At 40.5% G+C, this 25,132-nt stretch overlaps 1 protein-coding gene across 1 annotated transcript; it reads left to right on the top strand.

The window, feature by feature from the left end:
• Positions 1–21,341: 21,341 nt before the first annotated feature.
• LOC115115067 (chymotrypsin A-like) lies at positions 21,342–24,861 on the top strand. Its single transcript, XM_065012505.1, has 6 exons — positions 21,342–21,448; positions 21,926–22,109; positions 22,360–22,438; positions 23,587–23,767; positions 24,078–24,211; positions 24,650–24,861. Exons 1-6 carry the CDS (start codon positions 21,397–21,399, stop codon positions 24,809–24,811), a joined length of 792 nt encoding a protein of 263 aa, XP_064868577.1. The 5' UTR covers positions 21,342–21,396; the 3' UTR covers positions 24,812–24,861.
• The last annotated feature ends 271 nt before the right edge of the window (positions 24,862–25,132 follow it).

Raw genomic sequence — 25,132 nt, 5'->3', positions numbered from 1 at the left:
TAACTATGATCAGAACAATGAGTCATTATAACTATGATCAGAACAATGAGACATAACTATGATCAGAACTCAGAACAATGAGACATTATAACTATGATCAGAACAATGAGACATTATAACTATGATCAGAACTCAGAACAATGAGTCATTATAACTATGATCAGAACAATGAGACATAACTATGATCAGAACAATGAGTCATTATAACTATGATCAGAACAATGAGACATAACTATGATCAGAACAATGAGACATTATAACTATGATCAGAACCTAGAACAATGAGACATTATAACTATGATCAGAACAATGAGACATAACTATGATCAGAACTCAGAACAATGAGACATTATAACTATGATCAGAACAATGAGACATTATAACTATGATCAGAACTCAGAACAATGAGTCATTATAACTATGATCAGAACAATGAGACATAACTATGATCAGAACTCAGAACAATGAGTCATTATAACTATGATCAGAACAATGAGTCATAACTATGATCAGAACAATGAGTCATTATAACTATGATCAGAACAATGAGTCATTATAACTATGATCAGAACAATGAGTCATAACTATGATCAGAACAATGAGACATTATAACTATGATCAGAACAATGAGACATAACTATGAGACTTAACTATGATCAGAACAATGAGACATTATAACTATTATCAGAACAATGAGACATTATAACTAAGATCAGAACAATGAGTCATTATAACTATGATCAGAACTCAGAACAATGAGTCATTATAACTATGATCAGAACAATGAGACATTATAACTATGATCAGAACAATGAGACATTATAACTATGATCAGAACAATGAGACATTATAACTATGATCAGAACAATGAGACATTATAAATATGATCAGAACAATGAGTCATTATAACTATGATCAGAACAATGAGTCATTATAACTATGATCAGAACAATGAGTCATTATAACTATGATCAGAACAATGAGTCATTATAACTATGATCAGAACAATGAGTCATTATAACTATGATCAGAACTCATAACAATGAGACATTATAACTATGATCAGAACTCAGAACAATGAGACATTATAACTATGATTAGAACTCAGAACAATGAGTCATTATAACTATGATCAGAACAATGAGACATTATAACTATGATCAGAACAATGAGACATTATAACTATGATCAGAACAATGAGACATTATAACTATGATCAGAACTCAGAACAATGAGTCATTATAACTATGATCAGAACAATGAGACATTATAACTATGATCAGAACAATGAGTCATTATAACTATGATCAGAACAATGAGTCATTATAACTATGATCAGAACAATGAGTCATTATAACTATGATCAGAACAATGAGTCATTATAACTATGATCAGAACTCATAACAATGAGACATTATAACTATGATCAGAACTCAGAACAATGAGACATTATAACTATGATCAGAACTCAGAACAATGAGTCATTATAACTATGATCAGAACAATGAGACATTATAACTATGATCAGAACAATGAGACATTATAACTATGATCAGAACAATGAGACATTATAACTATGATCAGAACAATGAGTCATTATAACTATGATCAGAACAATGAGTCATTATAACTATGATCAGAACAATGAGTCATTATAACTATGATCAGAACAATGAGACATTATAACTATGATCAGAACAATGAGACATTATAACTATGATCAGAACTCAGAACAATGAGTCATTATAACTATGATCAGAACAATGAGTCATTATAACTATGATCAGAACAATGAGTCATTATAACTATGATCAGAACAATGAGTCATTATAACTATGATCAGAACTCAGAACAATGAGACATTATAACTATGATCAGAACTCAGAACAATGAGTCATTATAACTATGATCAGAACAATGAGACATTATAACTATGATCAGAACAATGAGACATAACTATGAGACTTAACTATGATCAGAACAATGAGACATTATAACTATTATCAGAACAATGAGACATTATAACTATTATCAGAACAATGAGACATTATAACTATGATCAGAACAATGAGTCATTATAACTATGATCAGAACTCAGAACAATGAGTCATTATAACTATGATCAGAACTCAGAACAATGAGTCATTATAACTATGATCAGAACTCAGAACAATGAGTCATTATAACTATGATCAGAACAATGAGACATTATAACTATGATCAGAACAATGAGACATTATAACTAAGATCAGAACAATGAGTCATTATAACTATGATCAGAACAATGAGACATTATAACTAAGATCAGAACTCAGAACAATGAGACATTATAACTAAGATCAGAACTCAGAACAATGAGACATTATAACTATGATCAGAACAATGAGACATTATAACTATGATCAGAACAATGAGTCATTATAACTATGATCAGAACAATGAGTCATTATAACTATGATCAGAACAATGAGTCATTATAACTAAGATCAGAACAATGAGTCATTATAACTAAGATCAGAACAATGAGTCATTATAACTATGATCAGAACAATGGCACGTTAGAGTCCAACTTTTCCAAACATCCACTTGAGAGAGAACCCAGCTTGTAAACACCTAACCTCCATGTTGATAACGTGATACGAGCAGGGACAAACACATGGAATTAAAACAAGAATACTAGATACTAATGTGTATTATTATCAGTACTATTGTATTTTCTAGAGTACTGGCTCAGTGTTGTAGTGCTGCAAACCCTTCATGGCTGAGGTGAAGACATCAGCTGACTCAGCCAGGCAGACGGGGAGGGGGGGGGGGGACGTTGATGTTCAGGCCAATCAGCTCTGTATAAAGGGCCAATCAGCATCATGTAATGTTTCTACAGTTAGCTCTGTATAAAGGGCCAATCAGCATCATGTAATGTTTCTACAGTCAGCTCTGTATAAAGGGCCAATCAGCATCATGTAATATCACAGGGAATGTTTCTATAGTCAGCTCTGTATAAAGGGCCAATCAGCATCATGTAATATCACACAGAATGTTTCTACAGTCAGCTCTGTATAAAGGGCCAATCAGCATCATGTAATGTTTCTACAGTCAGCTCTGTATAAAGGCACCAATCAGCATCATGTAATATAACAGGGAATGTTTCTACAGTCAGCTCTGTGTAAAGGGCCAATCAGCATCATGTAATATCACAGGGAATGTTTCTACAGTCAGCTCTGTGTAAAGGGCCAATCAGCATCATGTAATATAACAGGGAATGTTTCTACAGTCAGCTCTGTATAAAGGACCAATCAGCATCATGTAATATAACAGGGAATGTTTCTACAGTCAGCTCTGTATAAAGGGCCAATCAGCATCATGTAATATAACAGGGAATGTTTCTACAGTCAGCTCTGTGTAAAGGGCCAATCAGCATCATGTAATGTTTCTACAGTCAGCTCTGTATAAAGGGCCAATCAGCATCATGTAATATCACAGGGAATGTTTCTACAGTCAGCTCTGTGTAAAGGGCCAATCAGCATCATGTAATGTTTCTACAGTCAGCTCTGTATAAAGGCACCAATCAGCATCATGTAATATCACAGGGAATGTTTCTACAGTCAGCTCTGTGTAAAGGGCCAATCAGCATCATGTAATATCACAGGGAATGTTTCTACAGTCAGCTCTGTGTAAAGGGCCAATCAGCATCATGTAATGTTTCTACAGTCAGCTCTGTATAAAGGCACCAATCAGCATCATGTAATATCACAGGGAATGTTTCTACAGTCAGCTCTGTATAAAGGCACCAATCAGCATCATGTAATATCACAGGGAATGTTTCTACAGTCAGCTCTGTATAAAGGGCCAATCAGCATCATGTAATATCACAGGGAATGTTTCTACAGTCAGCTCTGTATAAAGGCACCAATCAGCATCATGTAATATCACAGGGAATGTTTCTACAGTCAGCTCTGTATAAAGGACCAATCAGCATCATGTAATATCACAGGGAATGTTTCTACAGTCAGCTCTGTATAAAGGGCCAATCAGCATCATGTAATATCACAGGGAATGTTTCTACAGTCAGCTCTGTATAAAGGGCCAATCAGCAACATGTAATGTTTCTACAGTCAGCTCTGTATAAAGGGCCAATCAGCATCATGTAATGTTTCTACAGTCAGCTCTGTGTAAAGGGCCAATCAGCATCATGTAATATCACAGGGAATGTTTCTACAGTCAGCTCTGTATAAAGGCACCAATCAGCATCATGTAATATCACAGGGAATGTTTCTACAGTCAGCTCTGTTTAAAGGGCCAATCAGCATCATGTAATATCACAGGGAATGTTTCTACAGTCAGCTCTGTATAAAGGGCCAATCAGCATCATGTAATGTTTCTACAGTCAGCTCTGTGTAAAGGGCCAATCAGCATCATGTAATATAACAGGGAATGTTTCTACAGTCAGCTCTGTTTAAAGGGCCAATCAGCATCATGTAATGTTTCTACAGTCAGCTCTGTATAAAGGGCCAATCAGCATCATGTAATATCACAGGGAATGTTTCTACAGTCAGCTCTGTATAAAGGCACCAATCAGCATCATGTAATATCACAGGGAATGTTTCTACAGTCAGCTCTGTATAAAGGGCCAATCAGCATCATGGAATATCACAGGGAATGTTTCTACAGTCAGCTCTGTATAAAGGGCCAATCAGCATCATGTAATATCACAGGGAATGTTTCTACAGTCAGCTCTGTATAAAGGGCCAATCAGCATCATGTAATATCACAGGGAATGTTTCTACAGTCAGCTCTGTGTAAAGGGCCAATCAGCATCATGTAATATCACAGGGAATGTTTCTACAGTCAGCTCTGTATAAAGGGCCAATCAGCATCATGTAATATCACAGGGAATGTTTCTACAGTCAGCTCTGTATAAAGGGCCAATCAGCATCATGTAATGTTTCTACAGTCAGCTCTGTTTAAAGGGCCAATCAGCATCATGTAATATCACACAGAATGTTTCTACAGTCAGCTCTGTTTAAAGGGCCAATCAGCATCATGTAATGTTTCTACAGTCAGCTCTTTATAAAGGCACCAATCAGCATCATGTAATATCACAGGGAATGTTTCTACAGTCAACTCTGTATAAAGGGCCAATCAGCATCATGTAATGTTTCTACAGTCAGCTCTGTATAAAGGCACCAATCAGCATCATGTAATATCACAGGGAATGTTTCTACAGTCAGCTCTGTATAAAGGGCCAATCAGCATCATGGAATATCACAGGGAATGTTTCTACAGTCAGCTCTGTGTAAAGGGCCAATCAGCATCATGTAATATCACAGGGAATGTTTCTACAGTCAGCTCTGTTGAAAGGGCCAATCAGCATCATGTAATATAACAGGGAATGTTTCTACAGTCAGCTCTGTATAAAGGGCCAATCAGCATCATGTAATGTTTCTACAGTCAGCTCTGTTTAAAGGGCCAATCAGCATCATGTAATATCACACAGAATGTTTCTACAGTCAGCTCTGTATAAAGGCACCAATCAGCATCATGTAATATCACAGGGAATGTTTCTACAGTCAGCTCTGTATAAAGGCACCAATCAGCATCATGTAATGTTTCTACAGTCAGCTCTGTATAAAGGGCCAATCAGCATCATGTAATATCACAGGGAATGTTTCTACAGTCAGCTCTGTTTAAAGGGCCAATCAGCATCATGTAATGTTTCTACAGTCAGCTCTGTATAAAGGGCCAATCAGCATCATGTAATATCACAGGGAATGTTTCTACAGTCAGCTCTGTGTAAAGGCACCAATCAGCATCATGTAATGTTTCTACAGTCAGCTCTGTATAAAGGGCCAATCAGCATCATGTAATATCACAGGGAATGTTTCTACAGTCAGCTCTGTGTAAAGGCACCAATCAGCATCATGTAATATCACAGGGAATGTTTCTACAGTCAGCTCTGTATAAAGGCACCAATCAGCATCATGTAATATCACAGGGAATGTTTCTACAGTCAGCTCTGTTTAAAGGGCCAATCAGCATCATGTAATATCACAGGGAATGTTTCTACAGTCAGCTCTGTATAAAGGCACCAATCAGCATCATGTAATATCACAGGAAATGTTTCTACAGTCAGCTCTGTATAAAGGGCCAATCAGCATCATGTAATATAACAGGGAATGTTTATATTTTTGGACTTAATATATTTAATAATATGGACCCATCGATTCTTGAAAAATAAATGAGCTTAGTTCAACTGTTATACCCCATCATAACCCAACACATATATTCTATATAAAGTACATGTAAACAAACACTGTATAGCCTTAAAAACATGGTTAAACTACAATGTTGATATCATGGCTGGTCAGTCCTTGTATCAATAGCTCTGTCTATGAATTTGAACTGTATAGCCTTAAAACATGGTTAAACTACAATGTTGATATCATGGCTGGTCAGTCCTTGCATCAATAGCTCTGTCTATGAATTTCAACATTTCACCGGGCCCTCCATCCCTCAGATTTTATTTTGCCCGGCAACAGGGGTGTGGTGAACGCTTGGTTATTACCGATTGGAGCTTTAATGAAACATCCTCAACCATGGGTGTCTAACATCACGAGGGGCAGTAACACACAATGTATAATAAGAACATTAGTGGTCCAAGAACAGAGCCTTGAGGAATACCAAACTTCATTTTAAGGGTTAGGGGGAGAAGATTGTAGCTCAGGAGTCCCCAATCACTTTCAGCCGTGGGCCGGAAACATAGTTATCAATCATTTGTAGACTGCAAATTGACTGCAAGAATCCTAAACAGATACAGTATGACATAAACATAATGATTTCAAACCTTGGTTACGTTGGGATACGATCGCATATCTTTCTATTTATGCGTGGGAATACTTAGGAACAGATTTCCAAAATTAAAATCACAAATTTCCTATAATTTTGATATCATGGATGGTCAGTCCTTGCATCAATAGGGGCAGCAGGGGAGCCTACTGCTTAGAGTTTTGGACTAGTAACCAGCAGGTAGACTAGTGGTTAGAGTGTTGGACCAGTAACCAGCAGGGTAGCCTACTGGTTAGAGTGTTGGACCAGTAACCAGCAGGTAGCCTAGTGGTTAGAGTGTTGGGGACTAGTAACCAGCAGGTAGCCTAGTGGTTAGAGTGTTGGACTAGTAACCAGCAGGTAGTCTAGTGGTTAGAGTGTTGGACTAGTAACCAGCAGGTAGTCTAGTGGTTAGAGCGTTGGACTAGTAACCAGCAGGTGGCCTAGTGGTTAGAGTGTTGGACTAGTAACCAGCAGGTAGTCTAGTGGTTAGAGCGTTGGACAAGTAACCAGCAGGTAGTCTAGTGGTTAGAGTGTTGGACTAGTAACCAGCAGGTATCCTAGTGGTTAGAGTGTTGGACTGGTAACCAGCAGGTAGACTAGTAACCAGCAGGTAGACTAGTGGTTAGAGCATTGGACTAGTGACCAGCAGGTAGCCTAGTGGTTAGAGCATTGGACTAGTAACCAGCAGGGAGCCTAGTGGTTAGAGTGTTGGACTAGTAACCAGCAGGTAGAATAGTGGTTAGAGCGTTGGACTAGTAACCAGCAGGTAGCCTAGTGGTTAGAGTGTTGGACTAGTAACCAGCAGGTAGTCTAGTGGTTAGAGCATTGGACTAGTAACCAGCAGGGAGCCTAGTGGTTAGAGTGTTGGACTAGTAACCAGCAGGTAGAATAGTGGTTAGAGCGTAGGACTAGTAACCAGCAGGTAGTCTAGCGTTGGACTAGTAACCTAAAGGTTGCAAGTTCGAATCCCCGAGCTGACAAGGTACAAATCTGTCGTTCTGCCCCCTGAACAGGCAGATAACTAACTGTTCCCCGGTAGGCCGTCATTGACAATAAGAATTTGTTCTTAACTGACTTGCCTAGTTAAATAAAGGTTAAAAAATATATAATAATAATAAAAAATAAAATATAACTCTGTTCAGAAAGCTTGGGGGGGGGGCAAACAAAATCTCTGGGCTTCCTTTTGGGGAACCCTGCTGTAGATGAAGGTTAATTACTGTAACCAAGAGTTAAAACCCCCTTGAGGAAAGGAGAGCAGACTGCAGGTGGACCCACCATAGGGAGGCGCTGACGAAACCCAGACAGGAGACCATCCAGAGGAACGCCACTGTCACCATTCTAAAGGACACTGGACCTTACTTATCCCCAAACCCCATCAGAGTCCAACCAGAAGGAGCCCAGGATAGTGTCCACCTCAGCCCAGAACAGAGGGCAAGCCCCGGTAGAATATTCACTCCAAAAAGATTACTTATCTTGGGGGTGGGGTGGGATGTGGGGGGTTAATATATCCAGCTGCTTATCACTACTAGGGGAATGGAAAGTTCTCAGCCCAGAACTGTACTGCATAGCAAGACAACCAGACCAGATTGATGTAGACAGGTCTGGTTGTACTGCTGTGCTCAGGGTCACATATTCATCAGGGTAAATAGTGCTGATCTCGGATCAGTTTAGCCCTTTTAGATCATAATGAATCAGACCATACGGACAGATCCTAGATTAGCCCTTCCTTGCTCTGAGACACTTTGTAGATGTGGGCCCTTTAGTGTCCTGAAGTGTTCAGAAGAGCAACCCGTTCCTCTAACTGTGTCAGAGGTCACTGGCCTCGCAGACTCAACCCGAAACCTGCCCTAGACCTCTGCCATCTTTTCCTACAACTCCCAGGATTCATTGCGACATGAAAAAAGCATTTCTTACAGCAATAACACTTTTCAAAAATACTGTACCATCCATGACAGTCTGACAGTCATGTTGTGTTAGTTACCCATCTGACAGTCATGTTGTGTTAGTTACCCATCTGACAGTCATGTTGTGTTAGTTACCCATCTGACAGTCATGTTGTGTTAGTTACCCATCTGACAGTCATGTTGTGTTAGTTACCCATCTGACAGTCATGTTGTGTTAGTTACCCATCTGACAGTCATGTTGTGTTAGTTACCCATCTGACAGTCATGTTGTGTTAGTTACCCATCTGACAGTCATGTTGTGTTAGTTACCCATCTGACAGTCATGTTGTGTTAGTTACCCATCTGACAGTCATGTTGTGTTAGTTACCCATCTGACAGTCATGTTTGTTAGTTACCCATCTGACAGTCATGTTGTGTTAGTTACCCATCTGACAGTCATGTTGTGTTAGTTACCCATCTGACAGTCATGTTGTGTTAGTTACCCATCTGACAGTCATGTTGTGTTAGTTACCCATCTGACAGTCATGTTGTTAGTTACCCATCTGACAGTCATGTTGTTAGTTACCCATCTGACAGTCATGTTGTGTTAGTTACCCATCTGACAGTCATGTTGTGTTAGTTACCCATCTGACAGTCATGTTGTGTTAGTTACCCATCTGACAGTCATGTTGTGTTAGTTACCCATCTGACAGTCATGTTGTTCAGTTACCCATCTGACAGTCATGTTGTGTTAGTTACCCATCTGACAGTCATGTTGTTAGTTACCCATCTGACAGTCATGTTGTGTTAGTTACCCATCTGACAGTCATGTTGTTAGTTACCCATCTGACAGTCATGTTGTGTTAGTTACCCATCTGACAGTCATGTTGTGTTAGTTACCCATCTGACAGTCATGTTGTTAGTTACCCATCTGACAGTCATGTTGTGTTAGTTACCCATCTGACAGTCATGTTGTTAGTTACCCATCTGACAGTCATGTTGTTAGTTACCCATCTGACAGTCATGTTGTGTTAGTTACCCATCTGACAGTCATGTTGTGTTAGTTACCCATCTGACAGTCATGTTGTGTTAGTTACCCATCTGACAGTCATGTTGTGTTAGTTACCCATCTGACAGTCATGTTGTGTTAGTTACCCATCTGACAGTCATGTTGTGTTAGTTACCCATCTGACAGTCATGTTGTGTTAGTTACCCATCTGACAGTCATGTTGTGTTAGTTACCCATCTGACAGTCATGTTGTGTTAGTTACCCATCTGACAGTCATGTTGTGTTAGTTACCCATCTGACAGTCATGTTGTGTTAGTTACCCATCTGACAGTCATGTTGTGTTAGTTACCCATCTGACAGTCATGTTGTGTTAGTTACCCATCTGACAGTCATGTTGTGTTAGTTACCCATCTGACAGTCATGTTGTTAGTTACCCATCTAGTCCCATCTGACAGTCATGTTTGTTAGTTACCCATCTGACAGTCATGTTGTGTTAGTTACCCATCTGACAGTCATGTTTGTTAGTTACCCATCTGACAGTCATGTTGTGTTAGTTACCCATCTGACAGTCATGTTGTGTTAGTTACCCATCTGACAGTCATGTTGTGTTAGTTACCCATCTGACAGTCATGTTGTTAGTTACCCATCTGACAGTCATGTTGTTAGTTACCCATCTGACAGTCATGTTGTTAGTTACCCATCTGACAGTCATGTTGTTAGTTACCCATCTGACAGTCATGTTGTGTTAGTTACCCATCTGACAGTCATGTTGTGTTAGTTACCCATCTGACAGTCATGTTGTGTTAGTTACCCATCTGACAGTCATGTTGTGTTAGTTACCCATCTGACAGTCATGTTGTTAGTTACCCATCTGACAGTCATGTTGTGTTAGTTACCCATCTGACAGTCATGTTGTTAGTTACCCATCTGACAGTCATGTTGTGTTAGTTACCCATCTGACAGTCATGTTGTTAGTTACCCATCTGACAGTCATGTTGTGTTAGTTACCCATCTGACAGTCATGTTGTGTTAGTTACCCATCTGACAGTCATGTTGTTAGTTACCCATCTGACAGTCATGTTGTGTTAGTTACCCATCTGACAGTCATGTTGTTAGTTACCCATCTGACAGTCATGTTGTTAGTTACCCATCTGACAGTCATGTTGTGTTAGTTACCCATCTGACAGTCATGTTGTGTTAGTTACCCATCTGACAGTCATGTTGTGTTAGTTACCCATCTGACAGTCATGTTGTTAGTTACCCATCTGACAGTCATGTTGTGTTAGTTACCCATCTGACAGTCATGTTGTGTTAGTTACCCATCTGACAGTCATGTTGTTAGTTACCCATCTGACAGTCATGTTGTGTTAGTTACCCATCTGACAGTCATGTTGTGTTAGTTATTTACCCATCTGACAGTCATGTTGTGTTAGTTATTTACCCATCTGACAGTCATGTTGTGTTAGTTACCCATCTGACAGTCATGTTGTGTTAGTTACCCATCTGACAGTCATGTTGTGTTAGTTACCCATCTGACAGTCATGTTGTGTTAGTTACCCATCTGACAGTCATGTTGTGTTAGTTACCCATCTGACAGTCATGTTGTTAGTTACCCATCTGACAGTCATGTTGTGTTAGTTACCCATCTGACAGTCATGTTGTTAGTTACCCATCTGACAGTCATGTTGTGTTAGTTACCCATCTGACAGTCATGTTGTTAGTTACCCATCTGACAGTCATGTTGTGTTAGTTACCCATCTGACAGTCATGTTGTGTTAGTTACCCATCTGACAGTCATGTTGTGTTAGTTACCCATCTGACAGTCATGTTGTGTTAGTTACCCATCTGACAGTCATGTTGTGTTAGTTACCCATCTGACAGTCATGTTGTGTTAGTTACCCATCTGACAGTCATGTTGTGTTAGTTACCCATCTGACAGTCATGTTGTTAGTTACCCATCTGACAGTCATGTTGTTAGTTACCCATCTGACAGTCATGTTGTGTTAGTTACCCATCTGACAGTCATGTTGTTAGTTACCCATCTGACAGTCATGTTGTGTTAGTTACCCATCTGACAGTCATGTTGTGTTAGTTACCCATCTGACAGTCATGTTGTGTTAGTTACCCATCTGACAGTCATGTTGTTAGTTACCCATCTGACAGTCATGTTGTTAGTTACCCATCTGACAGTCATGTTGTTAGTTACCCATCTGACAGTCATGTTGTTAGTTACCCATCTGACAGTCATGTTGTGTTAGTTACCCATCTGACAGTCATGTTGTGTTAGTTACCCATCTGACAGTCATGTTGTGTTAGTTACCCATCTGACAGTCATGTTGTGTTAGTTACCCATCTGACAGTCATGTTGTTAGTTACCCATCTGACAGTCATGTTGTGTTAGTTACCCATCTGACAGTCATGTTGTTAGTTACCCATCTGACAGTCATGTTGTAGTTACCCATCTTAGTTACCCATCTGACAGTCATGTTGTTAGTTACCCATCTGACAGTCATGTTGTGTTAGTTACCCATCTGACAGTCATGTTGTGTTAGTTACCCATCTGACAGTCATGTTTGTTAGTTACCCATCTGACAGTCATGTTGTGTTAGTTACCCATCTGACAGTCATGTTGTTAGTTACCCATCTGACAGTCATGTTGTTAGTTACCCATCTGACAGTCATGTTGTGTTAGTTACCCATCTGACAGTCATGTTGTGTTAGTTACCCATCTGACAGTCATGTTGTGTTAGTTACCCATCTGACAGTCATGTTGTTAGTTACCCATCTGACAGTCATGTTGTGTTAGTTACCCATCTGACAGTCATGTTGTGTTAGTTACCCATCTGACAGTCATGTTGTTAGTTACCCATCTGACAGTCATGTTGTGTTAGTTACCCATCTGACAGTCATGTTGTGTTAGTTACCCATCTGACAGTCATGTTGTGTTAGTTATTTACCCATCTGAGTCAGTCATGTTGTGTTAGTTACCCATCCATCTGATCTGAGTCATGTTGTGTTAGTTACCCATCTGACAGTCATGTTGTGTTAGTTACCCATCTGACAGTCATGTTGTGTTAGTTACCCATCTGACAGTCATGTTTGTTATTTACCCATCTGACAGTCATGTTGTGTTAGTTACCCATCTGACAGTCATGTTGTGTTAGTTACCCATCTGACAGTCATGTTGTGTTAGTTACCCATCTGACAGTCATGTTGTGTTAGTTACCCATCTGACAGTCATGTTGTGTTAGTTACCCATCTGACAGTCATGTTGTTAGTTACCCATCCAGTCATGTTTGTTAGTTCTGTCAGTCATGTTGTGTTAGTTACCCATCTGACAGTCATGTTGTTAGTTACCCATCTGACAGTCATGTTGTGTTAGTTACCCATCTGACAGTCATGTTGTGTTAGTTACCCATCTGACAGTCATGTTGTGTTAGTTACCCATCTGACAGTCATGTTGTTAGTTACCCATCTGACAGTCATGTTTGTTAGTTACCCATCTGACAGTCATGTTGTGTTAGTTACCCATCTGACAGTCATGTTGTGTTAGTTACCCATCTGACAGTCATGTTGTTGTTACCCATCTGACAGTTACCCATCTGACAGTCATGTTGTGTTAGTTACCCATCTGAGTCATGTTGTGTTAGTCATCTGACACAGTTGTGTTGTTAGTTACCCATCTGACAGTCATGTTGTTAGTTACCCATCTGACAGTCATGTTGTGTTAGTTACCCATCTGACAGTCATGTTGTGTTAGTTACCCATCTGACAGTCATCTGACAGTTGTGTTAGTTACCCATCTGACAGTCATGTTTGTTAGTTACCCATCTGACAGTCATGTTTGTTAGTTACCCATCTGACAGTCATGTTGTGTTAGTTACCCATCTGACAGTCATGTTGTTAGTTACCCATCTGACAGTCATGTTGTGTTAGTTACCCATCTGACAGTCATGTTGTGTTAGTTACCCATCTGACAGTCATGTTGTTAGTTACCCATCTGACAGTCATGTTGTGTTAGTTACCCATCTGACAGTCATGTTGTTATGTTGTGTTAGTTACCCATCTGACAGTCATGTTGTGTTAGTTACCCATCTGACAGTCATGTTGTTAGTTACCCATCTGACAGTCATGTTGTGTTAGTTACCCATCTGACAGTCATGTTGTTAGTTACCCATCTGACAGTCATGTTGTGTTAGTTACCCATCTGACAGTCATGGACAGTTGTTGTTAGTTACCCATCTGACAGTCATGTTGTGTTAGTTACCCATCTGACAGTCATGTTGTGTTAGTTACCCATCTGACAGTCATGTTGTTAGTTACCCATCTGACAGTCATGTTGTGTTAGTTACCCATCTGACAGTCATGTTGTGTTAGTTACCCATCTGACAGTCATGTTGTTAGTTACCCCATCTGACAGTCATGTTGTGTTAGTTACCCATCTGACAGTCATGTTGTTAGTTACCCATCTGACAGTCATGTTGTGTTAGTTACCCATCTGACAGTCATGTTGTTAGTTACCCATCTGACAGTCATGTTGTGTTAGTTACCCATCTGATGTTGTGTTAGTCATGTTTGTTAGTTACCCATCTGACAGTCATGTTGTGTTAGTTACCCATCTGACAGTCATGTTGTGTTAGTTACCCATCTGACAGTCATGTTGTGTTAGTTACCCATCTGACAGTCATGTTGTTAGTTACCCATCTGACAGTCATGTTGTTAGTTACCCATCTGACAGTCATGTTGTGTTATTTACCCATCTGACAGTCATGTTGTGTTAGTTACCCATCTGACAGTCATGTTGTGTTAGTTACCCATCTGACAGTCATGTTGTGTTAGTTACCCATCTGACAGTCATGTTGTGTTAGTTACCCATCTGACAGTCATGTTGTGTTAGTTACCCATCTGACAGTCATGTTGTGTTAGTTACCCATCTGACAGTCATGTTGTTAGTTACCCATCTGACAGTCATGTTGTGTTAGTTACCCATCTGACAGTCATGTTGTTAGTTACCCATCTGACAGTCATGTTGTGTTAGTTACCCATCTGACAGTCATGTTGTGTTAGTTACCCATCTGACAGTCATGTTGTGTTAGTTACCCATCTGACAGTCATGTTGTGTTAGTTACCCATCTGACAGTCATGTTGTGTTAGTTACCCATCTGACAGTCATGTTGTGTTAGTTACCCACATGTTGTTAGTTACCCATCTGACAGTCATGTTGTTAGTTACCCATCTGACAGTCATGTTGTTAGTTACCCATCTGACAGTCATGTTGTGTTAGTTACCCATCTGACAGTCATGTTGTGTTAGTTACCCATCTGACAGTCATGTTGTGTTATTTACCCATCTGACAGTCATGTTGTGTTAGTTACCCATCTGACAGTCATGTTGTGTTAGTTACCCATCTGACAGTCATGTTGTTAGTTACCCATCTGACAGTCATGTTGTTAGTTACCCATCTGACAGTCATGTTGTGTTAGTTACCCATCTGACAGTCATGTTGTGTTAGTTACCCATCTGACAGTCATGTTGTGTTCATGTTGTGTTTACCCATCTGACAGTCATGTTGTTAGTTACCCATCTGACAGTCATGTTGTGTTAGTTACCCATCTGACAGTCATGTTGTGTTAGTTACCCATCTGACAGTCATGTTTGTTAGTTACCCATCTGACAGTCATGTTGTGTTAGTTACCCATCTGACAGTCATGTTGTGTTAGTTACCCATCTGAGTCATGTTGTGTTAGTCATGTTGTGTTAGTTACCCATCTGACAGTCATGTTGTGTTAGTTACCCATCTGACAGTCATGTTGTGTTAGTTACCCATCTGACAGTCATGTTGTGTTAGTTACCCATCTGACAGTCATGTTGTGTTAGTTACCCATCTGACAGTCATGTTGTGTTAGTTACCCATCTGACAGTCATGTTGTGTTAGTTACCCATCTGACAGTCATGTTGTGTTAGTTACCCATCTGACAGTCATGTTTGTTAGTTACCCATCTGACAGTCATGTTGTGTTAGTTACCCATCTGACAGTCATGTTGTGTTAGTTACCCATCTGACAGTCATGTTGTGTTAGTTACCCATCTGACAGTCATGTTGTGTTACCCATCTGACAGTCATGTTGTGTTAGTTACCCATCTGACAGTCATGTTGTGTTAGTTACCCATCTGACAGTCATGTTGTGTTAGTTACCCATCTGACAGTCATGTTGTTAGTTACCCATCTGACAGTCATGTTGTGTTAGTTACCCATCTGACAGTCATGTTGTGTTAGTTACCCATCTGACAGTCATGTTGTGTTAGTTACCCATCTGACAGTCATGTTGTGTTAGTTACCCATCTGACAGTCATGTTGTTAGTTACCCATCTGACAGTCATGTTGTGTTAGTTACCCATCTGACAGTCATGTTGTGTTAGTTACCCATCTGACAGTCATGTTGTGTTAGTTACCCATCTGACAGTCATGTTTGTTAGTTACCCATCTGACAGTCATGTTGTGTTAGTTACCCATCTGACAGTCATGTTTGTTAGTTACCCATCTGACAGTCATGTTGTGTTAGTTACCCATCTGACAGTCATGTTGTTAGTTACCCATCTGACAGTCATGTTGTTAGTTACCCATCTGACAGTCATGTTGTGTTAGTTACCCATCTGACAGTCATGTTGTGTTAGTTACCCATCTGACAGTCATGTTGTGTTAGTTACCCATCTGACAGTCATGTTGTGTTAGTTATTTACCCATCTGACAGTCATGTTGTGTTAGTTACCCATCTGACAGTCATGTTTGTTAGTTACCCATCTGACAGTCATGTTGTGTTAGTTACCCATCTGACAGTCATGTTGTTAGTTACCCATCTGACAGTCATGTTGTTAGTTACCCATCTGACATGTTGTGTTAGTCATGTTGTGTTAGTTACCCATCTGACAGTCATGTTGTTAGTTACCCATCTGACAGTCATGTTGTGTTAGTTACCCATCTGACAGTCATGTTGTGTTAGTTACCCATCTGACAGTCATGTTGTGTTAGTTACCCATCTGACAGTCATGTCATTTGTTAGTTACCCATCTGACAGTCATGTGTGTTAGTTACCCATCTGACAGTCATGTTGTTAGTTACCCATCTGACAGTCATGTTGTGTTAGTTACCCATCTGACAGTCATGTTGTTAGTTACCCATCTGACAGTCATGTTGTGTTATTTACCCATCTGACAGTCATGTTGTGTTAGTTACCCATCTGACAGTCATGTTGTTAGTTATTTACCCATCTGACAGTCATGTTGTGTTAGTTACCCATCTGACAGTCATGTTGTGTTAGTTACCCATCTGACAGTCATGTTGTTAGTTACCCATCTGACAGTCATGTTGTGTTAGTTACCCATCTGACAGTCATGTTGTTAGTTACCCATCTGACAGTCATGTTGTTAGTTACCCATCTGACAGTCATGTTGTGTTAGTTACCCATCTGAGTCATGTTGTGTTAGTTCATCTGTTGTTAGTTACCCATCTGACAGTCATGTTGTTAGTTACCCATCTGACAGTCATGTTAGTTACCCATCTGTGTTAGTTACCCATCTGACAGTCATGTTGTTAGTTACCCATCTGACAGTCATGTTGTGTTAGTTACCCATCTGACAGTCAGTCATGTTGTTAGTTACCCATCTGACAGTCATGTTGTTAGTTACCCATCTGACAGTCATGTTACCCATCTGTTAGTTACCCATCTGACAGTCATGTTGTTAGTTACCCATCTGACAGTCATGTTGTTAGTTACCCATCTGACAGTCATGTTGTGTTAGTTACCCATCTGACAGTCATGTTGTTAGTTACCCATCTGACAGTCATGTTGTTAGTTACCCATCTGACAGTCATGTTGTGTTAGTTACCCATCTGACAGTCATGTTGTGTTAGTTACCCATCTGACAGTCATGTTGTGTTAGTTACCCATCTGACAGTCATGTTGTTAGTTACCCATCTGACAGTCATGTTGTGTTATTTACCCATCTGACAGTCATGTTGTGTTATTTACCCATCTGACAGTCATGTTGTGTTATTTACCCATCTGACAGTCATGTTGTGTTATTTACCCATCTGACAGTCATGTTGTGTTAGTTACCCATCTGACAGTCATGTTGTGTTAGTTACCCATCTGACAGTCATGTTGTTAGTTACCCATCTGACAGTCATGTTGTGTTAGTTACCCATCTGACAGTCTGACAGTCATGTTGTGTTAGTTACCCATCTGACAGTCATGTTGTGTTAGTTACCCATCTGACAGTCATGTTGTGTTAGTTACCCATCTGACAGTCATGTTGTGTTAGTTACCCATCTGACAGTCATGTTGTTAGTTACCCATCTGACAGTCATGTTGTGTTAGTTACCCATCTGACAGTCATGTTGTGTTAGTTACCCATCTGACAGTCATGTTGTGTTAGTTACCCATCTGACAGTCATGTTGTGTTAGTTACCCATCTGACAGTCATGTTGTGTTAGTTACCCATCTGACAGTCATGTTGTGTTAGTTACCCATCTGACAGTCATGTTGTTAGTTACCCATCTGACAGTCATGTTTGTTAGTTACCCATCTGACAGTCATGTTGTGTTAGTTACCCATCTGACAGTCATGTTGTGTTAGTTACCCATCTGACAGTCATGTTGTGTTAGTTACCCATCTGACAGTCATGTTGTTAGTTACCCATCTGACAGTCATGTTGTTAGTTACCCATCTGACAGTCATGTTGTTAGTTACCCATCTGACAGTCATGTTGTGTTAGTTACCCATCTGACAGTCATGTTGTGTTAGTTACCCATCTGACAGTCATGTTGTGTTAGTTACCCATCTGACAGTCATGTTGTGTTAGTTACCCATCTGACAGTCATGTTGTGTTAGTTACCCATCTGACAGTCATGTTGTGTTAGTTACCCATCTGACAGTCATGTTGTGTTAGTTACCCATCTGACAGTCATGTTGTGTTAGTTACCCATCTGACAGTCATGTTAGTTACCCATCTGACAGTCATGTTGTTAGTTACCCATCTGACAGTCATGTTTGTTAGTTACCCATCTGACAGTCATGTTGTGTTAGTTACCCATCTGACAGTCATGTTGTGTTAGTTACCCATCTGACAGTCATGTTTGTTAGTTACCCATCTGACAGTCATGTTGTGTTAGTTACCCATCTGACAGTCATGTTGTTGTTAGTTACCCATCTGACAGTCATGTTGTGTTAGTTACCCATCTGACAGTCATGTTGTGTTAGTTACCCATCTGACAGTCATGTTTGTTAGTTACCCATCTGACAGTCATGTCATGTTGTGTTAGTTACCCATCTGACAGTCACCCATCTGACAGTCATGTTTGTTAGTTACCCATCTGACAGTCATGTTGTGTTAGTTACCCATCTGACAGTCATGTTGTGTTAGTTACCCATCTGACAGTCATGTTGTGTTAGTTACCCATCTGACAGTCATGTTGTGTTAGTTACCCATCTGACAGTCATGTTGTGTTAGTTACCCATCTGACAGTCATGTTGTGTTAGTTACCCATCTGACAGTCATGTTGTTAGTTTGACAGTCATGTTGTTAGTTACCCATCTGACAGTCATGTTTGTTAGTTACCCATCTGACAGTCATGTTTGTTAGTTACCCATCTGACAGTCATGTTGTGTTATTTACCCATCTGACAGTCATGTTGTGTTAGTTACCCATCTGACAGTCATGTTGTGTTAGTTACCCATCTGACAGTCATGTTGTGTTAGTTACCCATCTGACAGTCATGTTGTGTTAGTTACCCATCTGACAGTCATGTTGTGTTAGTTACCCATCTGACAGTCATGTTGTGTTAGTTACCCATCTGACAGTCATGTTGTTAGTTACCCATCTGACAGTCATGTTGTTACCCATCTGACAGTCAGTTACCCATCTGACAGTCATGTTGTGTTAGTTACCCATCTGACAGTCATGTTGTGTTAGTTACCCATCTGACAGTCATGTTGTGTTAGTTACCCATCTGACAGTCATGTTGTTAGTTACATCCAGTCATGTTGTTAGTTACCCATCTGAGTCATGTTGTGTTAGTTACCCATCTAACAGTCATGTTGTGTTAGTTACCCATCTGACAGTCATGTTGTTAGTTACCCATCTGACAGTCATGTTGTGTTAGTTACCCATCTGACAGTCATGTTGTGTTAGTTATTTACCCATCTGACAGTCATGTTGTTAGTTATTTACCCATCTGACAGTCATGTTGTGTTATTTACCCATCTGACAGTCATGTTGTGTTATTTACCCATCTGACAGTCATGTTGTGTTATTGACCCATCTGACAGTCATGTTGTGTTAGTTACCCATCTGACAGTCATGTTGTGTTAGTTACCCATTTGACAGTCATGTTGTGTTAGTTACCCATCTGACAGTCATGTTGTGTTATTTACCCATCTGACAGTCATGTTGTTAGTTACCCATCTGACAGTCATGTTGTGTTAGTTACCCATCTGACAGTCATGTTGTGTTAGTTACCCATCTGACAGTCATGTTGTGTTATTTACCCATCTGACAGTCATGTTGTGTTATTTACCCATCTGACAGTCATGTTGTGTTAGTTACCCATCTGACAGTCATGTTGTTAGTTACCCATCTGACAGTCATGTTGTTAGTTACCCATCTGACAGTCATGTTGTGTTAGTTACCCATCTGACAGTCATGTTGTGTTAGTTACCCATCTGACAGTCATGTTGTTAGTTACCCATCTGACAGTCATGTTGTTAGTTACCCATCTGACAGTCATGTTGTGTTAGTTACCCATCTGACAGTCATGTTGTGTTAGTTATTTACCCATCTGACAGTCATGTTGTGTTAGTTATTTACCCATCTGACAGTCATGTTGTGTTAGTTATTTACCCATCTGACAGTCATGTTGTGTTATTTACCCATCTGACAGTCATGTTGTGTTATTTACCCATCTGACAGTCATGTTGTGTTATTTACCCATCTGACAGTCATGTTGTGTTAGTTATTTACCCATCTGACAGTCATGTTGTGTTATTTACCCATCTGACAGTCATGTTGTGTTATTTACCCATCTGACAGTCATGTTGTGTTAGTTATTTACCCATCTGACAGTCATGTTGTGTTATTTACCCATCTGACAGTCATGTTGTGTTATTTACCCATCTGACAGTCATGTTGTGTTATTTACCCATCTGACAGTCATGTTGTGTTAGTTATTTACCCATCTGACAGTCATGTTGTGTTAGTTACCCATCTGACAGTCATGTTGTGTTATTTACCCATCTGACAGTCATGTTGTGTTATTTACCCATCTGACAGTCATGTTGTGTTAGTTATTTACCCATCTGACAGTCATGTTGTGTTATTTACCCATCTGACAGTCACGTTGTGTTATTTACCCATCTGGCAGTCATGTTGTGTTATTTACCCATCTGACAGTCATGTTGTCAGATGGGTAAATATTCCAACAAACAACCTTTTCGTAACCCCGTAATGTTCTGTAACGGTGTGAGAAAATGTCCCCTGTTATCTGCAGAGGGACAGGTGAGGTACACACACACACACACACACACACACACACACACAGGGGGTGGAGGGGAATGCAGAGTCAGAGCCGTGGTTCCTGTATAAAAGACCCCTGCTGTGTGCCTCACTCCATCACGCTGAAAACATGAACTGTCTGCTGATCCTCTCCTGCCTTGCCTTTGCCGGCGCAGCCTACGGTGAGAAAATGTCCATGTTTATGTGTCTGCCTTGTAGGATACCTTGTAGGATACCTTGTAGGGTTCCTTGTAGGGTTCCTTGTAGGATATCTTGTAGGATACCTTAGGTTGGCTTTTTAGTCGTTCGGGTTTTTATTTTTATTATTTTAGTTTTTTTAATTCTCATATGTTTGTTGTGTAGTAAATATTTAAGTTTTCATTTTAATTGTTTTTATTTGTTTCATCCTGTGAAGCACATTGTGTTGCATTCCCATGTCTGAAATGTGCTGTAGAAATAAAACTTCATTTGATTTATTTATCGGGTAGAATAAGTATTTGATAGTAGTTGACTGCTCTGGTCAATAACATTTCAAGTTGTACTACAATAGGCAGCAATGTATTTATATTCTGTATAGATGTAATTCAGAAACGTTCACTGTTAGAATCTCTGTTAGAGCAGCCAAACTTGACCCCTTGACCCATAATCTCTGTCTTTAGGCTGTGGTAAACCCGCCATCCAGCCTGTGGTGTCTGGTTACGCCCGCATCGTCAACGGTGAGGAGGCTGTGCCCGGCTCCTGGCCCTGGCAGGTTTCCCTCCAGGATTACACTGGATTCCACTTCTGCGGCGGCTCTCTGATCAACGAGAACTGGGTTGTGACTGCTGCTCACTGCAGCGTGAAGTGAGTGCTGGCTGCTGAGCCATAACCTTCATAAGTGTAGCAACATGCTAACTAGCTAAAAACTAGCTAAAATCTAGCTATTGCTCATACTAACTAGCTAAAAGCTATTGCTAACTTGCTAAAAGCTGGCTAATGCTAACTAACTAAAAACTAGTTATAAACTGGATAATGCTAATGCTAATTAGCTCAAAGCCGGGCTAGCATATTGCTAAAGTAGCTAAATGATGTTTATTTTGTGAAACTATTTCAGGACCTCTCACCGTGTGATCCTGGGAGAGCACGATCGCTCATCCAATGCTGAGAACATCCAGACCATCAAGGTTGGCCAGGTAAACAACCACACACACACACAACTATTACTACAATTTGAACATCTAATACTTTTATTTTGAAGTAAAGATAAAGATCAGTAAAAGTTGCATCTTTCCATCCCCACTGTCCCCTATATATCCCTACTGTCCCCTATATATCCCCACTGTCCCCTATATATCCCCACTGTCCCATTTATATCCCCACTGTCCCCTATATATCCCTACTGTCCCCTATATATCCCCACTGTCCCCTATATATCCCTACTGTCCCCTATATATCCCCACTGTCCCCTATATATCCCCACTGTCCCCTATATATCTCTACAGTCCCCTATATATCCCCACTGTCCCCTATATATCCCCACTGTCCCCTATATATCCCCACTGTCCCATTTATATCCCCACTGTCCCCTATATATCCCTACTGTCCCCTATATATCCCCACTGTCCCCTATATATCCCCACTGTCCCCTATATATCCCCACTGTCCCCTATATATCCCCATAGTCCCCTATATATCCCATTCCCTCCCCATAGTCCCCTATATATCCCCACTGTCTACTATAAATCCCTACTGTCTCCTATATATCCCTACTGTCTCCTATAAATCCCCACTGTCCCCTATATATCCCCACTGTCCCCTATATATCCCTACTGTCCCCTATATATCCCTACTGTCCCCTATATATCCCCACTGTCCCCTATATATCCCCACTGTCCCCTATATATCCCCACAGTCCCCTATATATCCCCACAGTCCCTATATATCCCCATAGTCCCCTATATATCCCATAGTCCCCTATATATCCCTACTGTCCCCTATATATCCCCACTGTCCCTATATATCCCCATAGTCCCCTATATATCCCTACTGTCTCCTATATATCCCCATTGTCCCCTATATATCCCCACTGTCCCCTATATATCCCTACTGTCCCCTATATATCCCCACTGTCCCCTATATATCTCCACTGTCCCCTATATATCCCCACTGTCTCCTATATTACTACAATTTGGACATCTAGACTTTTATTTTGAAGTAAAGATAAAGATCAGTAAAAGTTCCACCTTTTGAAGTCACACATCAACTCAAACGATAATGATCTGCTCAGCAGGATTAACATTCAATCTAAATCTGAAACGTTGTGGCCTCGTGTCCTGACTAGGTCTTCAAGCACCCCAATTACAACGGCTTCACCATCAACAACGACATCACCCTGATCAAGCTGGCCACGCCCGCCCTCTTGGGAACCCGTGTGTCCCCCGTGTGCGTTGCTGAGACCAACGATGACTTCCCCGGTGGCATGACGTGTGTGACCTCCGGCTGGGGTCTGACCCGCTACAACGGTAATCAATAATCACTGCAGCTTTTCTAGGTCTCATTGTAAAGTTAGACAAACCTTGGTTAGTTTTTGTGACTAGCGGTATGTTTGGTATAGTTGAAAGTTTCCATTTCAGTTGGCTCAATGTATTTGAAAAATGAGGTTTCGGTTGGCTCAATCTGTTTCAAAATCTGTTCAATCTATTTGAAAAAAATAATCTGTTTTTACTTTTCAGTTGGGTTTCAGTGTAGTCTTGAGTTGCTAATGTGAGAAAGATGGTGATTGGCTGACCGGTTTCTAAGAGTTACCTGACCCTTGGTGTCCTCTGGTTCCAGCTGCTGACACCCCTGCCCTGCTGCAGCAGGCCGCTCTTCCCCTGCTGACCAAGGCTCAGTGCCAGAAGTTCTGGGGCTCCAAGATCACCGACCTCATGATCTGCGCTGGAGCCGATGGTGCCTCTTCCTGCATGGTGAGTAACACAAACCATAGGGTTGGAACATTCGGTAAACTTTCAAAACATTGCCAGGGTTTTCAAACTTCCTAGTTGGAAGAATCCCATATTTTTGCAAGCCTACACAAACCCTCCCTGACGCACTTACAGGCCATGACACTGAACCTACCACCATCTGACTAAAGGCAGAGTTCAATCTGAACATGACACTGAACCTACCACCATCTGACTAATGGCAGAGTTCAATCTGAACATGACACTGAACCTACCACCATCTGACTAATGGCAGAGTTCAATATGAACTTTCACAGTATTTACACTGGCTGAAACAAAATCTTGGTGTTTCCTTAGTTCTTAACTTTTTGGAAACAGCCGAGCACAAACTCTGAACATAAAAAATAAATCCCTAGAGAGAGCCTCTAAACTCTTTCTGTGCTCCTTTTTGTGTTCCTCCAGGGTGACTCTGGTGGCCCCCTGGTCTGTGAGAAGGCTGGTGCCTGGACCCTGGTTGGTATTGTGTCCTGGGGCAGTGGAACCTGCACCACCACTATGCCCGGAGTGTACGCCCGCGTCACCGAGCTCCGCTCCTACATCGACCAGACCATCGCCTCCAACTAAGTTTTCAACTTCATCTCCATTAAAAAAAATTAAAGTAGTTTCTAGTAACATATTTGTTCCTTGGTGTTTCTTGAAACGTGGGTTTTGATAGTTAATGCAGCGATCAGCAGTTAACAGAATAACAAAGCGTTCTCTCCGCTACTGCTTGAGAAATGTAACCACTCTCAAATACAAAGATACATCTCCGGATGCAAGGACTGACCATCCATGATATCAACTAGTTCCAAAAACATCCAGTGATTTTGCATAGCCACATCATTCAACAGAAATACTCATTATAAATGTAGATGATAATACAAGATATACACATTATAGATATAC

This window comes from Oncorhynchus nerka, linkage group LG27 (genome assembly GCF_034236695.1).
Source record: "Oncorhynchus nerka isolate Pitt River linkage group LG27, Oner_Uvic_2.0, whole genome shotgun sequence".
NCBI lineage: Eukaryota > Metazoa > Chordata > Actinopteri > Salmoniformes > Salmonidae > Oncorhynchus > Oncorhynchus nerka.
This window is presented reverse-complemented; position numbering and strand designations above follow the sequence as displayed.

Excerpts from the sequence above, each read along its gene's own strand:
- LOC115115067 (XM_065012505.1), top strand. The coding sequence starts at position 21,397 with ATGAACTGTCTGCTGATCCTCTCCTGCCTTGCCTTTGCCGGCGCAGCC. Across the intron at positions 21,449-21,925 it reads CTTTGCCGGCGCAGCCTACG|GCTGTGGTAAACCCGCCATC; the intron begins GTGAGAAAATGT and ends CTCTGTCTTTAG. Across the intron at positions 22,439-23,586 it reads AGACCATCAAGGTTGGCCAG|GTCTTCAAGCACCCCAATTA; the intron begins GTAAACAACCAC and ends TGTCCTGACTAG.